The sequence below is a fragment of the Pieris brassicae genome, chromosome 14 (assembly GCF_905147105.1).
Source record: "Pieris brassicae chromosome 14, ilPieBrab1.1, whole genome shotgun sequence".
In the NCBI taxonomy this organism is placed as follows: Eukaryota; Metazoa; Arthropoda; class Insecta; order Lepidoptera; family Pieridae; genus Pieris; species Pieris brassicae.
The window spans coordinates 5,051,441-5,066,734 of record NC_059678.1 but is presented as its reverse complement, the minus strand read 5'-3'; the positions used below and the strand labels follow the sequence as shown (position 1 = coordinate 5,066,734).

Below are 15,294 nucleotides of genomic sequence, written 5' to 3'. Positions count from 1 at the left end.
TGGTATAGCTTTTCTGGCGCTGCCAGCAGTACACCCGCTAGTGGAAAAGCTTCCAAGCCTTAACGGAATAAACCTTAAAATACTGATAGAGACGACTGCCGACTGGTCACATAAATATCTCTCTCCAACATAAACATGGCCACAGTCTTAAAGTAGCATCTTTATAATGGCAACACCATGTATTTATAATGTAACAGACACGTGACGCCATTATAGACTAGGGATGTAAATGTGTCGATAATTTAAACGATATAAAATAAATATTGGGGCGCTTAACGCGACCTTTGTCTAAAAGAAGTTCATCCATCGAAAACCGACCTACTTTGTGTCGTTAGAATCGTCCATCCATAGCAAAAATACCTTTATGAATTTGTACAATCTCTGGATTGTACACCTGGTCGGCCAGGTGAAAAATTTGGGTCATCTTCGAAGCATATCGCATGATTTGAGAATCACTCCGTCAGAGCAGTACCCTTTTAATCTACGTTTACATATTTCATTGTATTATAGCGCCTTGGAAATAATGAAAGAAGTTTACGTGATTAAAAACCACTTAATTTTCGTCCAAAACATGGAGCAGCAATGGCGCTTCCATGCTAGGAGTAAACCCGATAGTGGCAAAACGACTTCTAATCCTCAATATAAGCACAATTACGGCCCAGGTCTCCCAAATAAACCTCTCTTTGTCCTTGATACGGCAGACAGTTCCTTGTGCCGAGGCTGCTCAGAAGAATCAGTCAAACACGTAGTTCTTGAATGCGTCCGTACTTTCCAACATGCCTTGAGATAGCTTCGTGAAGTCTGTGAAGTGCCCAGGAAACTTTTGCGCTTCTGGAAGGAGCTGAACTGGCTTAATTAGGCCACGCACAACAGGCCTAATGGGTGTGTATCTAAATCAGTGACAAAATGTTTTGTTAGCAGTTAATTTGAATGTTTTAAATTGTTTATAGGTTATTAACTGTATTGTTATGTTCTGTCAGAAACGCATTTATTGACAGCTGACATTATCATTACATGTCACAAAGCAGTGTTAAACCGATACGACATTGACGTTGTTAATTCGCTCTGTGACATAATGTCAATGGCAGCTGTCAGCTGCCCCATTACTCTCACAGAAACAAAAATAATAAATTAGTTATTAATAGGTAATTATATCCAGTTTCAAACAATAAGGACAAATCAATATCAATTCAAAGTTTATAGTACAATTCTCAACCCTCAGGTCATCCACCCGGCTTAAAGATTAGGGATGGGTTCATATCGATGCTTACAAATAATAATTTTGTACAACCCTAAAATGGTCTCGGCCACAGATATTATTCCGTCATCTCCTTTTAAACGCTCATCTAGAAGTACGTTTAAGTTTCAACAACTACGTTGTTAACATCCTTATGGCACGATTCGGCTCGTCGTTTCTTGTTCATAGTAGAGGAGTTGATTCGCCCTTTCTATACCTAGACAGTTTAATATGGGTTAATTGAAGCAGCAGTTAAATATGCATCTCCTGGATAGGTGTACCAATAGGTCTCGCTTAACATCAGATGGGCTTGCCCACGAGAATGTAAGTTCGTGCTCCTATTTCGCTGCTGATAGAGGATCTTTGACAAGCTGAGACAAATCTTTGTTTTTAATTTATTTTATTATTATTTATTACTTAAGATGTCATGTGGAACATGATGTGATGGTTGCACCACCTTACAAACGTTGTGTAATATATAAAAAAAACTTGGCGATTTAAAAGAGTGGAGGAGAGTTCATTGCCAGTTCAGTTCCTCCGTTCTATGGCTTTGATTTGTGAACTGGCAGTAAATGTAAAATTAGAAGCTTTTAATGTATACGTCATTTTTATAGACGTTCATAAGTGTACATTGTGTTACCTATACGAATAAATGATTTTTGACTTTGACTTTCGGCTGCTCATGTCCTGTTCTGTACCTAACCTAACCTATCACAACTTACGTATTATGTATATATGAATTTTAGTTAATATTTAAAAGCGTAAACAAAATGTAAATCATCGTATACTTGAAGCCAAAATGAGCCCAGTTTTTACCACTCATAAATTGTAATTTTACATTCTCGTGTCCGATAACGTCCAATAACATGTGACTCAGATTTACGAACTCTTCAAGTAAAGTTAGTTTTTTGTTACCTGTCGCCTCACACCTGTTATCTTAGTTAGAAGCTCATATTTTTAACCAATAAAGCCAGTTACCTATCTTCAAACAAATTGTTTCTATTTATCATATATTTAAACGCACAACAACCGCCACCGGTATAATTACACCAAATATAATTGGTGGCTAAATTTTATTATCGACTATGCCCCATCACTAGACGTCGCTAGAATGAAGGCACAATCCTGTATAATTATCCGGGGTCTATTTATCGATAATACGATACTAAAGAGCGTTCATTAGACTTCTTTGTCACATTACCAAATTAAGTACTTTTGAAGTCTGAGTGTTTCTTAAGGCCGTTTTCGCCAACACTATGTGGAACCAGCTGCCCACTGAAGTATTTGCGAACCAATTAGACTTCCTTCAAGAAAAGGGCGTACCAATTCTTAAATGGCCAGCAACGCACTCGTGAGCCCTTTCACTATGAGAGTGTCAATAAGTATCACTTAACATAGGGTGATCCTCCTGCCCGAATGCCGACTGTTCTATAAATACTAATTCTTAAAAGGCCAGCAACGCACTCGTGAGCCCTTTCACTATGAGAGTGTCAATAAGTATCACTTAACATAGGGTGATCCTCCTGCCCGAATGCCGACTGTTCTATAAATACTAATTCTTAAAAGGCCAGCAACGCACTCGTGAGCCCTTTCACTATGAGAGTGTCAATAAGTATCACTTAACATAGGGTGATCCTCCTGCCCGAATGCCGACTGTTCTATAAATACTAATTTTTAAAAGGCCAGCAACGCACTGGCGAGCCATCTGGCTTTAAAAGTGTCTATGGCGGTATCGCTTAACATCAGCTGAGCCTCTTGCCCGTTTCCCCACTGTTCTATAAGAACTAATTCTTAAATGGCCAGCAACGCACTCGTGAGCCCTTTCACTATGAGAGTGTCAATAAGTATCACTTAACATAGGGTGATCCTCCTGCCCGAATGCCGACTGTTCTATAAATACTAATTCTTAAAAGGCCAGCAACGCACTCGTGAGCCCTTTCACTATGAGAGTGTCAATAAGTATCACTTAACATAGGGTGATCCTCCTGCCCGAATGCCGACTGTTCTATAAATACTAATTCTTAAAAGGCCAGCAACGCACTGGCGAGCCATCTGGCTTTAAAAGTGTCTATGGCGGTATCGCTTAACATCAGCTGAGCCTCTTGCCCGTTTCCCTACTGTTCTATAAGAACTAATTCTTAAATGGCGAGCAACGCACTCGTGAGCCCTTTCACTATGAGAGTGTCAATAAGTATCACTTAACATAGGGTGATCCTCCTGCCCGAATGCCGACTGTTCTATAAATACTAATTCTTAAAAGGCCAGCAACGCACTGGCGAGCCATCTGGCTTTAAAAGTGTCTATGGCGGTATCGCTTAACATCAGCTGAGCCTCTTGCCCGTTTCCCTACTGTTCTATAAGAACTAATTCTTAAATGGCGAGCAACGCACTCGTGAGCCCTTTCACTATGAGAGTGTCAATAAGTATCACTTAACATAGGGTGATCCTCCTGCCCGAATGCCGACTGTTCTATAAATACTAATTCTTAAAAGGCCAGCAACGCACTCGTGAGCCCTTTCACTATGAGAGTGTCAATAAGTATCACTTAACATAGGGTGATCCTCCTGCCCGAATGCCGACTGTTCTATAAATACTAATTCTTAAAAGGCCAGCAACGCACTCGTGAGCCCTTTCACTATGAGAGTGTCAATAAGTATCACTTAACATAGGGTGATCCTCCTGCCCGAATGCCGACTGTTCTATAAGTACTAATTCTTAAAAGGCCGGCAACGCACTTGCGAGCCCTCTGGCTTAAGAGTGTCTATGGCGGTATCACTTAACATCAGATGAGCCTCCTGCCCGTTTCCCCACTGTTCTATAAGAACTAATTCTTAAAAGGCCGGCAACGCACTGGCGAGCCCTCTGGCATTGAGTGTCCATGGGCGGTATCGCTTAACATCAGATGAAGGCTCCCCTGTTTAATAAAAACAATTCTTACTAAAATAAATATGTTTATTATAATAAAAAAAGCGTTACAACCCACTTGGTTCTGATTTTGGTCAGGCGATGGCCTCAGATAATAATAAATAAAATTTATGACGGAAATATGCTTGTGACAAACTTAATCAAACGCTAGACAAGGCACAAACCTCTGTGTTGTGGGTAACTAGTTAAGTATCAAATTTTTTGAGGCCTGGTCCTCAGATTTCTGAATCTGTTTTATGACTTGCCAATCCAATAGGATCTCCGGCGGATCAAGACGGTTTCCTCATGATGTTTTTCTTCACCGCTTGACCGAATGATGGTGTACAGCCGGGGACAAACCTACGACCTCAGGGATGAGAGTCGCACGCTAAAGCTAAAACTAGGTAATTCGATTGATTTAATTTAGTTTCCATTTAGTTTTAGTTATTGCTTGTTAAATTTTTACCTTGTTTGTAAAATTTGTGATGTCATATTTTCGTGTTGTGTCGAATGGAAGCCGGTTTCCTCACGATAATTTTCTTTATACTAGCCAATGTTATTGGCTACTATCACAGGGATGAGAGTTGCTACTAAAGCGTCTAGGCCAATACACATTAAAATCAATATTATCTTGCTTTCTAAGCCATGCCATCTTCCTAATGGATACGTGCAAAGTGGACATTAAACGTTCAAGTCCTTAATGTAAAATGTCTTTTAAAAGTTCACATAAAGGGTCGATTCATATCCAACGGAAAATGCGTCGAGTGTATCATCCGCGGTGAGCAGTGTCCAGCTTCAGCGTTCCACCCTCATCACTGAGGTCGTAGGTTCGATTCCCGGCTGTGCACCAATGGATTTTGATTCATGGTGAAGGAAAACATCGCGGGGTAACCGGCTTGCCTTAGACCCAAAAAGTCGGCGTGCGTCAGTGATCACCTACTTGCCTATTCGATTAACAAATGACCAGAAATCTGAGGCCCAGACCTAAAAGGGTTGTAGCGCCATTAATTTATTTCTTTGCGACGTATATATACCTACCTTACGGGTCTAGTCAGTGTCTGCGTTTGGCGTATATAGAGCGGTTTTGTACGATATTGAATTTTAAAATAAACTCCATAGAAATAGTTGCTGTTTGAGAGGATTTAGAACAAGGCCGAAAAAGGAAACCACATCCGGTTGCAGCCTTTAAAAACCAAAATAATATCGAGTAGCCATTTTAATTGTCTATCTGCAACTTCAACTTAAACTCAAAATAAGTTTATTCATATAAATAACTAAGTACACTTATGAACGTCATCAGAAGTGACTAACTAACTCTAAATTTACATTTACTACCAGTTTGCAAGTCAAGGGTATAAAGCAGTCAAGAAGCACTGGCAAGAAACTCTCCGCCACTATTTTAATCGCTAAGTTTTGAGTCATTCAAATTGTTTGAACTGGAGCAAATTAATAATTTAAATAATCGTCAAATTTTTAATAAGCTTTATTGATTAACGAGAGTTTTGAATTTATTGAATTCAGTCAAACGAATACAATTTACAGGAGTGGTTTATCTTCTGGAGCCTGGTTACGTTTAGATTACTTCCGTATTATACTGCTGAAAGTTACCATATGCTTTCGTAAATCGTAATTGTAACTGCTTCAAGAATATATTGACAAACTTCTTACGATTTCACAATGCGTTGTGAACGGTCGATAGTTTTTCTATACTAATTGTTTGTTCTGTTAAAAAAAATATGTTTTATTATGAAATATAAAATCCACGTCATTAAATTTGAATCAGTAGACATACCCTACTAATCGGCAAAGAAGTCAGAGGGTGTAGAGAGAAAAAGCCGGCGTAAAAAGCTCTCGGTACTAATTTATTACTATTGACTATAGATCTTCCGTTATATGTGAACCACCCCGTTAGGTTAATTCCAAGTTTTTAGAGAACTGGAGCTGTATTTATCATAAATGAATTATTTTTCAAATAATAGTCACTATAAAAATCGACTGGCACCTCAACATATCAGTTTAATTCCGTAACTTTGCTATCTCAAAGCAATTTTCCCCATTGAAATTAATTGAAATGTCATCAACCCATCACCAAAAACACCATATCAGTTTTGTTAAGTGTGTATGATGAACATGATATGTCGCGCAATAATTCAATAGACAAAATCTTATCAAAACTGCTTCTAAAACCAGAGAAATAAGTAGAGTTTCATCATCAGAGTTCGAGGCAGCATACAAAATACCAGCCGTATCACCTCGACGTCCGTCGTTTCACAATTGACTGTTTTAATATTTTTGGTCCAGGTCTCAAATCCGGATGACCCAAGATAGCCACCCGCCAGCCAAAGCCTCCTCAGACTAGAGTAAATAACCGGCTTCATCTTGGGAAAGCTAGGTCCTTTACTTCGGTCACTCCACTGAGCTTCCATCCTTCAGGCGATTGACCATCCCACGACGACCCAAGCCGAGGTCCTAGTATCTTGAGAGACGCCTTAGCATCAGTCGCGGGAAAAAAGTCGTGTTAAATAATATCAGAGCAAAGCCGCGTTCAAAGTTTGTCTTTTAATGAAACCTGAGCCAATATCAAGTGATTGATATGCACGGAAGAGTGATGACTGTTGAGTGTAAATTAAACTCGAAAATTCATTAATTTAGTTGCTTCTTAGCTATAGTCCCGGCTTCACATGGCTGATTATTTATATTATGGTAACTATGTACTTAGTTTGCTCTATTGTCAATAGTTTTTGCGTATTCAAGCCTTTTTCAACCAGAAATATTTTTATGGAATTGGATTTGATATCGTTAATTCCTTTAAGAATTTACAAGATTATCACTTGTTCCATGTGCCCCAGCTAACTACAATTTACAATTTATGAAGATGAAGACTTCTTCCACCAATGTGGGTGTGAGGAAATATTTGAAAAAGCGGGAAGACTAACTTTATTTAACAGTAACAATTTAGTTTTTCTTTAAAATATTTCTTATATTTTGTTCAAATTTTCGCTTCACGATTTTCTTTAGCCATAAAATAGACTAAAGATTCGCCGATTGCCTCTTCATCTCTCTCTCTTGAGGTCTGGAATCAGAAAAAGCTGAAGCCAACTCTGGAGTTGGTGGACGCGGAAGTAATTCAAGTAATTTTGCCATTGTTTTCATTGATTTGTGACACCGCGCATTATCATGATATAAATGCTTAAACAATTTTAGTTAGTTCCTTCCTCAACTTTAGCATCTACGTGGTTCACTACTGTCTATTTCAGGCAGTGGGCACCACTATATGGAACCAGCTGTCTATTGAAGTATGTCCCAACCAATCGACTTAAGGTCCTCCAAGAAAAGAGCGTACCAATTCCTTAAAGGCCACGCGCCAGGCTTCTGGCATTAAGAGTGTCCATAGACAGTGTCTCTTAACACAGACGAGCCTCGTGCCCTATACTATCCGCACCAATTCTAAAAAGACCGACAACGCATTCGCCAATCCTTTAGCCCTGAGAGTGTCTATGGGTGCCATCATTGAAAGTGTCTAAAGGCGGTATTACTTAACATCCTAAGAATCCTGCCCATTTACCCCCTGTTCTATAAGAGACAATTCTTAAAAGGCCGGCAACGTACTCGCGAGCCATCTAGCATTGAGATATTCTATAGGCGATATAACATCAGGTGAGCCTCCTTCCTGTGTACCCCCTGTTCTATAAGTACCAATTCACAAAACGCCGGAAACGCTCTCGCGATTCCTCTGGCATGAAGACTGTCCACGGGCGGTATAATATAGCGTTCAATCTGGTTACTGATACACCCTCCCTCGCGAGGGGGGTGTTTTTTCCTGTTCGGGGCGTATGCCCCCTTCAGGTGGTGTGAAGGTTCGCACCCTGCTGACACAGGGCGGTACGGGGGCGGGCATATAGCCCTTGATGGGAGCTGCAGCGTGCGGGGAGACGCTGTCTCTACTCGCTGCGCGCTGGGGGACGATTATATAGCGAGTGGGCCTCCTGCCTATTTAACTCAATACCTTACCTCGTTAAATCTACGAATGAGAGATCGAACGCTGCTCTTCACTGTTGGTGTATGGGTGGCTGGTGGGCGTCTTATCATATGTCGTTCGGTGACTGTTCCCAGCACACCCTCGCCACCAAGATCCAATGTCACTTGACGTAGGTAATCTATTGGCGGGACCTGTAAAAAGAAGAAACATTCGTAAATTCCTCCTTATTGTTTTCTAATTTTAAAAAATATAAAAGAAAATCTCTGTCAAAGGGTCGCCAGCTCTGGCGAGCTACATCCATGTCGTCCTAGGTGTTTTTATAATCATCCGCACATCTTGTGAGCGGTCTTCCTCTGTATCCCAATAGGATCTCCACGCTCAGTCCATCGCTCGTCTGACAGTCTTGCTATGTAGCAAGGGCATGTGCCCTACCCATCTCCTCATCTTTAGAATATGGTCAAGGCATTGCTAGCTTTAGTTAATTCAATTCAATAGCTTTTATTCATATAAGTAACAAAATGTACACTTATGAACGTCAAAAGCAGAGATGAATATAAAATACTTTTAATTTTACATTTACTGCCAGTTCTCAAATCAAGGGCGTAGAACGGTAGAGAGAAAATGGCAATAAACTCTCCGCCACTCTTTTTATTCGACAAGTTTTTTGTTTTTTACAATGTTTGCAAGGAGCTGCAACCATTACACCATGTTCCACATGACTTTTTAAGATTTTAATAATAATAAAATAAATTAATAACAAAGATTTGTCCTCTGTCAGCAGGAGGCATGCTAAAATAGGAGCAAGCACATTCACGTGGGAACAATACGTAGTCGAAATAACTAATATCACCACATACAGGAATTCAAGTCACCACAAGTAGTCCACCACAGTATAGTTGTGTTTTGTTTTATTAAATTTTTAGGCCCATTTACAAGTTCTGATTTTTTATCTGCCCCGAGATACATACATAGTTAGTTGCTATGTTTAATGACAGCTAATAATAATATAACAAATATACTATGAATAAGACAAGGTTCAAAAGTAAAACAAAAAAACTTGGCGATTAAAATGAGTGACGGAGAGTTTATTGCCAGTTCTTCTCTTCCGTTCTACGCCCTTGATTTGAGAAGTGGCAGTAAATGTAAAATTAGAAGCATTTAATATGACCTATATGAATGATTTTTGACTTTGACTTTGTAAATCTTGGACACCAAAACTTCCGTTAACCAATTTTTTTGTCAATAAACCGGGAAGAGGTTTCTTTCGTAAATCCTATTAGATCCTATTGTGAAGATTTATGAAATATTGATGGATCTTAAAGCGAATTTATAAAATTGTTGGTATACTATTCGTGTATAATGACGATTATATGTTTTTATATGTCATGACTTTGCATAATAAGATAATTAACATTTACATTACAATAAATATTAGAGAAATTACAAAAATATCCAAATTTTTGTAATACAGGCAAATATAACGATTTCTAGAGTTTCTGATAAGAATATTTAGTTTATATAATTAGTTAAATTCCGATTTGAATTCAAAAAATGTTATATAAAATTTTAATACGGATTATAAAGTATATACAGAATGGTCAAAAAGACGTGGACGGATCAAACGCAACTACAGGTTAGATTGTGTTTCCGCCCTAAAAATAAATTAGAGCCACTCAAGGCCTTGTCTAATACCTTTGTAGAATTCTTATTAAATGCGCCAAAACTTGTTATAAAGGATAACTTTTCTGTAGAGCATATGTTTTTTGTAACAAGAAATTGTGATTTGAGAAATTTTCATTTAGTAAAACTTAACATTATCTTGAATACACCCAATAAACAACCATAAATATCATGTCTAACAGAAGGTTTCATCAGTACCAATCTAGTGAATATTATGAAAAGGATACTATACTATTAGAATGTAGATTTTTTAGAATCTTAATAAGAATTAGTAAAAAAAAACGTCAATTTCCTTATGAAAACGCAAAATATATTATAACTGTGCAGGGGTAGAGTTGAGGTCCTCCTCCTCCTATATACGACTTTTTGGTCATGACGATTATGCTTCGGTTTGTGTTATATTCATAATCATTTTTGACATTATCATTCAAACAATTTTGCCTTAAATACTATCCAACATGTCGAACTTCATACAGAATGAATAGTTTGACACTTGTAACCAGATTCATGTTTGTTCCATTACAGGAGCGAATCAAAATCCTCTGCCACGACTTTTTGTTTCACATCCCTGAGGTCGGAGGTTCGAGGCCTGGCTTTGAACCCGTGGGATTTGGACGCTGAACATTCAATCGAACGGTAAAGGATAACATCGTCAGGGAACGGGCCCAAAGAGTCGACGTATGTCAGGATTAGGAAACTGATCACCATGCCTATTAGATTTGATGATCATGAAACAGATATACAAATCTAAAAAGACCCAAAACAACACGGAAAGAGCCCTATTGTCTCGGTCGTGTGCCGACCATTCTATAAACATATAGGTATATCTTCTTTATCTCTTCTTGTAGTTAGAGAATTACGATATATAGTATTGTCTTTGGTTAACATAGCTTTTACACATTGAAAGAAAACAATTGATACTTTTGACATTCAACACCTTTTGTCTTCAGTCACCGTGACCACGCACGCTGTAAAGCACGCGAAACGTCGGAAAATTTTAAATTGAAAATCATGTAAATAAATATAAGTTTATAGTAATACAAATAGCTTTAATCACGTTGAAAAATTGTTTTCTTTCAATTACGATGTAATCAATTTTTATTTCGAAAATCATTCAAAAGAATCTGTTTTATACAATAAACTTGCGTTGCAGTTGTTTCCTCTTCAGTCAGTATCATTACTGAACCTTAAAGTCGCGTTTTTCAATTAATTCAATAAATTTAGCTTCAAGATATCCAAGCCTTAACCATTTCTGATAGCTCAAATCGAAAATAATAATGTAGATGAAAATCCCTAGAAAACCCACTTGCTGAACATCTAGCAATATTCAATTATCTTTCTTACTTTTATTGGCCATTAACCACGCATCGGTGGTTCAGAGATAATAGAGGAAGTAGTTTTTCTATGGACTTAATTTTCGCCTTCACAACTCGTAAGGTTTTTGTGGTAATTTATGTGTGGTATGATACAAAATATGATATAAATTAATGGCTGGGATCAACCATTTAAAAACGTTATCTTAATATATATAAATCTCCTGTCACGATATTTGTCCGCGATGGACTCATAACTACTTAACCGATTTTAAATTAAATTGGCACACCGTGAGCAGTCTGGTCCGAATTAAGAGATAGGATAGCTTAGATCTTTAATTATAGTCGCAATTTTATTTTATTGCAAATTATTTGTCTATAATTAATTGACAGTCACAATTATCTGTTAACTCCAAAAGATTCTAACAGATGTCGATACTTTTCGACTGGATTGAGTAAGTATTCAATAGATGGCACTGCTATGGTAACCCGACAAACGTGTCATATAAGCTACAATTCAATATCATGATTACCACGTGTTATTGAGGCTACTTTTTTAATTTTTAATGTTAGCATAGCCAACCACGTGTTACTTAGACCGAAGTGTAAATCAAATTCAAATTATAGTGACGTTAATACAGTGAAATTATTCTTTCGTGTCACGGTATTAACGCTAACTAAAACCACATTAAGGAGAAACGAAGTTCGCGGCGGCAGCTAGACTCATATAGTTATCTTATTTGGGCAGTGTTGAATTCGATCCCCGGCTGTGCACCAATGGACTTTGTTTCTATGTGCGCTTTTAACATTCGCTCGAACGGTGAACGATAACGTCGTGAGGAAACCGGCTTGTCTTAGACACAAAATGTCGACGTCGTGCGTCAGGCACAGAAGACTGATCATTAGATTCATCATGACATATTAGATTAACAAATCTGAGGCCCAGACCTAAAAAGGTTGAAGCACCACTGCATTTTTTTGTAGATTTTTACCCATTCAACGTATTGAAAGCCCTCAATTATTGTGATTTTATTTAATTTAAAGTAAATTAGTAACCTCTCATTTTCCTACACTGTTTCGTAATTACGATTTTTATCACTTTTTTATAATTCCAAAAAACATGTATGTGTACATATGTACTAGAAAATATGAATCTACAAATGTTATACACATCAATAATGTAGCCGTCAATTTTAAAGTATATAAAACATAACGACTGTCAAACTCTCAAAAACGTTTGAATGGCGCCAAAGACGGTTTGACCACAGATTAGTGCAAATTGAAATGACAATTGTCTGGCTTCTTACGTTATTAAATTCGAGTCAAGGATATTATATGTGCGCTGGGCTTGCTATTATTGTTAAAAATATGTGTGTAGCCAACGAACCGTTCTTTACGATATACATTTAAATATATGTAGTATATGAAAGTAAGAAATATGACCCCAGGCTTGGAGGTCATGGGTTATAGTCAATAAGATACCAACGAAACTGTTTTCAAAGCAAATAAGTCGAATGAGTCGAAGTTGGCAAGTCAAACACATGCTAACCTTGTAAAGGTATCCTGAGAGGGTGGAATATGTAGAATATATGTTATACTTTATATATGTCATGAATATATGTGCTGCTTTTTTACTGCATTTTCCATATATATAACGCACTCTTTTTTAATATCTATCAATGGCATAGTATGTGGCGAAATATGGCGCGGCCACAGATCATTACGAAATGTAATAATTTCTGATAACATACAGAATAATAGCCGTTTCTCTATTTCGTTGTATTTTTAAGTGACATTTGTGCCGTTAAGATTATTTATAAATATATAACGCATTCATTTCCCATATTTCAGTCAATTTGACAGGCTGTGGCCACAGATAAAAAAGTGGTAAAGTCGAACACAGAACACTAAAAATGTCGAGTACTTTAGTAAATTCTATTTAGATTTGGAAACACTTATTTAAAAAATATACCTATATTTATCTGTATTTTAAAGCAGATTTTTTTTTCACAGACTTACGTCTTACTTTATATGTGCGCTGTGGGTTATATTTACAAATTTGATCACCACTAACACACGAAGCAATGAAAATGAAAAACCCTTCGAAACATTCCTTCATAAGAATGTTTCAATTAGCCGATTGTAAATACTAGTTAGAAGGAATTTTACGCTTTAATTATATTCATTTTAATGTGAATTTCGTATATTATGTATGTGGATTGTTGATATTTCCTGTATTACTGAAAGCAGAATAATATTAATATACGATAATTAAGTAGCGCAAATACTTCTTAACTATAGATGGCGTCTACAGCAATTAATTATATATGTAATAGTTCATTTGGTTTAATTGTGTAATGCGTGTGTGCTGTGGTTGTAATTGGCCCTGGCTCAGCATTATGCTGAGGAGCGGAGTTGTTCCACAGCGCTGGTAATTCCGCCACAGCAGCCAGTTTGCGCCTCAATCGTAAAAAAAAAATAAGAATCTAATACTCAGTAGAAACAAATAATAATTATTAGTAAGAAAAACAATTATCGTTTTTTTTTTGCAAATACAAGCTTTTCAACAATAGATGGCGTTTATAGCAACTATTCATTAGATTCCAATTTATAATACCAAATGATCTGCCGATTAATTAATTGATAAATGTGAATGAAATTGCGGTAATTAGTACAGTAATTAACGCTTAATTATTAATTTTATTGAATAAAATTTGATAAGACAAAAATAGAGCGGGAGAAAAAGACTGCCAATTATCGTGAATAAAAACACGATAAACATACTTTTATCTCTTTCACACGGATGCGGATCGTCCTAAAAAATAAAGGACTAACATATTCTTTCAGTTTATTGAATATTGTTATCGACACTTAAGATTTTATTCTAAATTGCGATTTGTATTTGTTTTAATCTAAAGTGTGATAAGTATATTTGTCTCTATTCGTCACAGCGTAAACAAAATTTGATAGAAATTGACGAAAGTCGATAAAATAATTTTTAAAATGTTTTTTTTTTTAATTAACTGAACAGAAATATATGAAAATAACTTGACTTGTAAAATGTTTTCGAATACATATTTTGATTATTACAGTTTTAAACGACTAATATTGCTATTAAATGGTGTCGTTGGTGGTGATATTTTAGACAAATTTGATTACAAATACAACAGAATTTTATACATAGCGCATACCAGTTGGGTAAAGATAAATTGATACAAAAAGTTAATACAAAAACTTCAAAATTAGCTTTGTCGCTCGTCTAATGTTTTGCCCCTTTCTAATCAATATCGAAGAAAGAGATAGATGTAAATTGTATTTTTTCATGTAATACTTTTAATAAATCTTTTGAACTAGTTTGTTTTATTATATACCTAATATATAAAAAAAATGTATTTTATTTAATTAATGTAGTGTAGAAATAATAATATTGCGTTGTTTTGGGAGATATCTTTCACGTTAAGCCGTTTAAAGCTAAGAAAAGATAATTTTAAAGGCAAAATATGTACACATCAAAATTAGATTATTTTTTTAACATATATATATATATATATATATATGTTCTAAACTGTATGACATGGACCAGCCCTTACACTGGAGCTTAGCAATATCGTTTTTGTATGCAGGTTCGATGTTCCCTCAATATTTTCCGTTGAAATTACGTTGCTGGTGTGAATACCAATCCTAAATCGTAAACGCTGTGGAAACTATAGACAATAGAGCAAAGTGGTGTACTACAGTTTTATAGAAGACGTCAATACCTACAAAAAGCTCCTGGACATCATATGTCTAACAAAAAGATTTTCTACTTAAAAGTCTATTTCTAGAAAAGGTTAGTATAAGCACATCGTTCTACGACCGACTTAATATGAATACCAATTAAAATCCTAAATCGAGTAATCTGCTGAAACTATAGACAATAGAACAAAGTCATCTACTACAGTTTTATAGACAACATCTATATCTACAAGAAAATATACTATTGTATTTAAATCTATTTCTACAGAGGGTACCAAAATATGTTCCAAAATATTCTTACGCCATATCAAACGCCGTAATCATCTTCCTAGAAGTTTTAGATCACTGCCGTGTAATGCTTTCAAAGATTAAATTTTTAAATCTAGGTGTATTTATAGGGACAGTATTGAGACCATAAAATTTGACAATAGTTATAAATGACTACC

The 15,294-nt window shown here is 36.4% G+C and overlaps 1 protein-coding gene across 1 annotated transcript in view; it reads right to left on the bottom strand.

The window, feature by feature from the left end:
• Positions 1–15,294, bottom strand: part of LOC123718025 (1-phosphatidylinositol 4,5-bisphosphate phosphodiesterase epsilon-1-like) — a 95,064-nt gene that overhangs the window by 74,245 nt on the left and 5,525 nt on the right. The window contains exon 3 of the mRNA XM_045674374.1: positions 8,153–8,311. Within this exon, the coding sequence (XP_045530330.1) occupies positions 8,153–8,311 (159 nt within the window). The remainder of the gene's footprint in view (positions 1–8,152; positions 8,312–15,294) is intronic.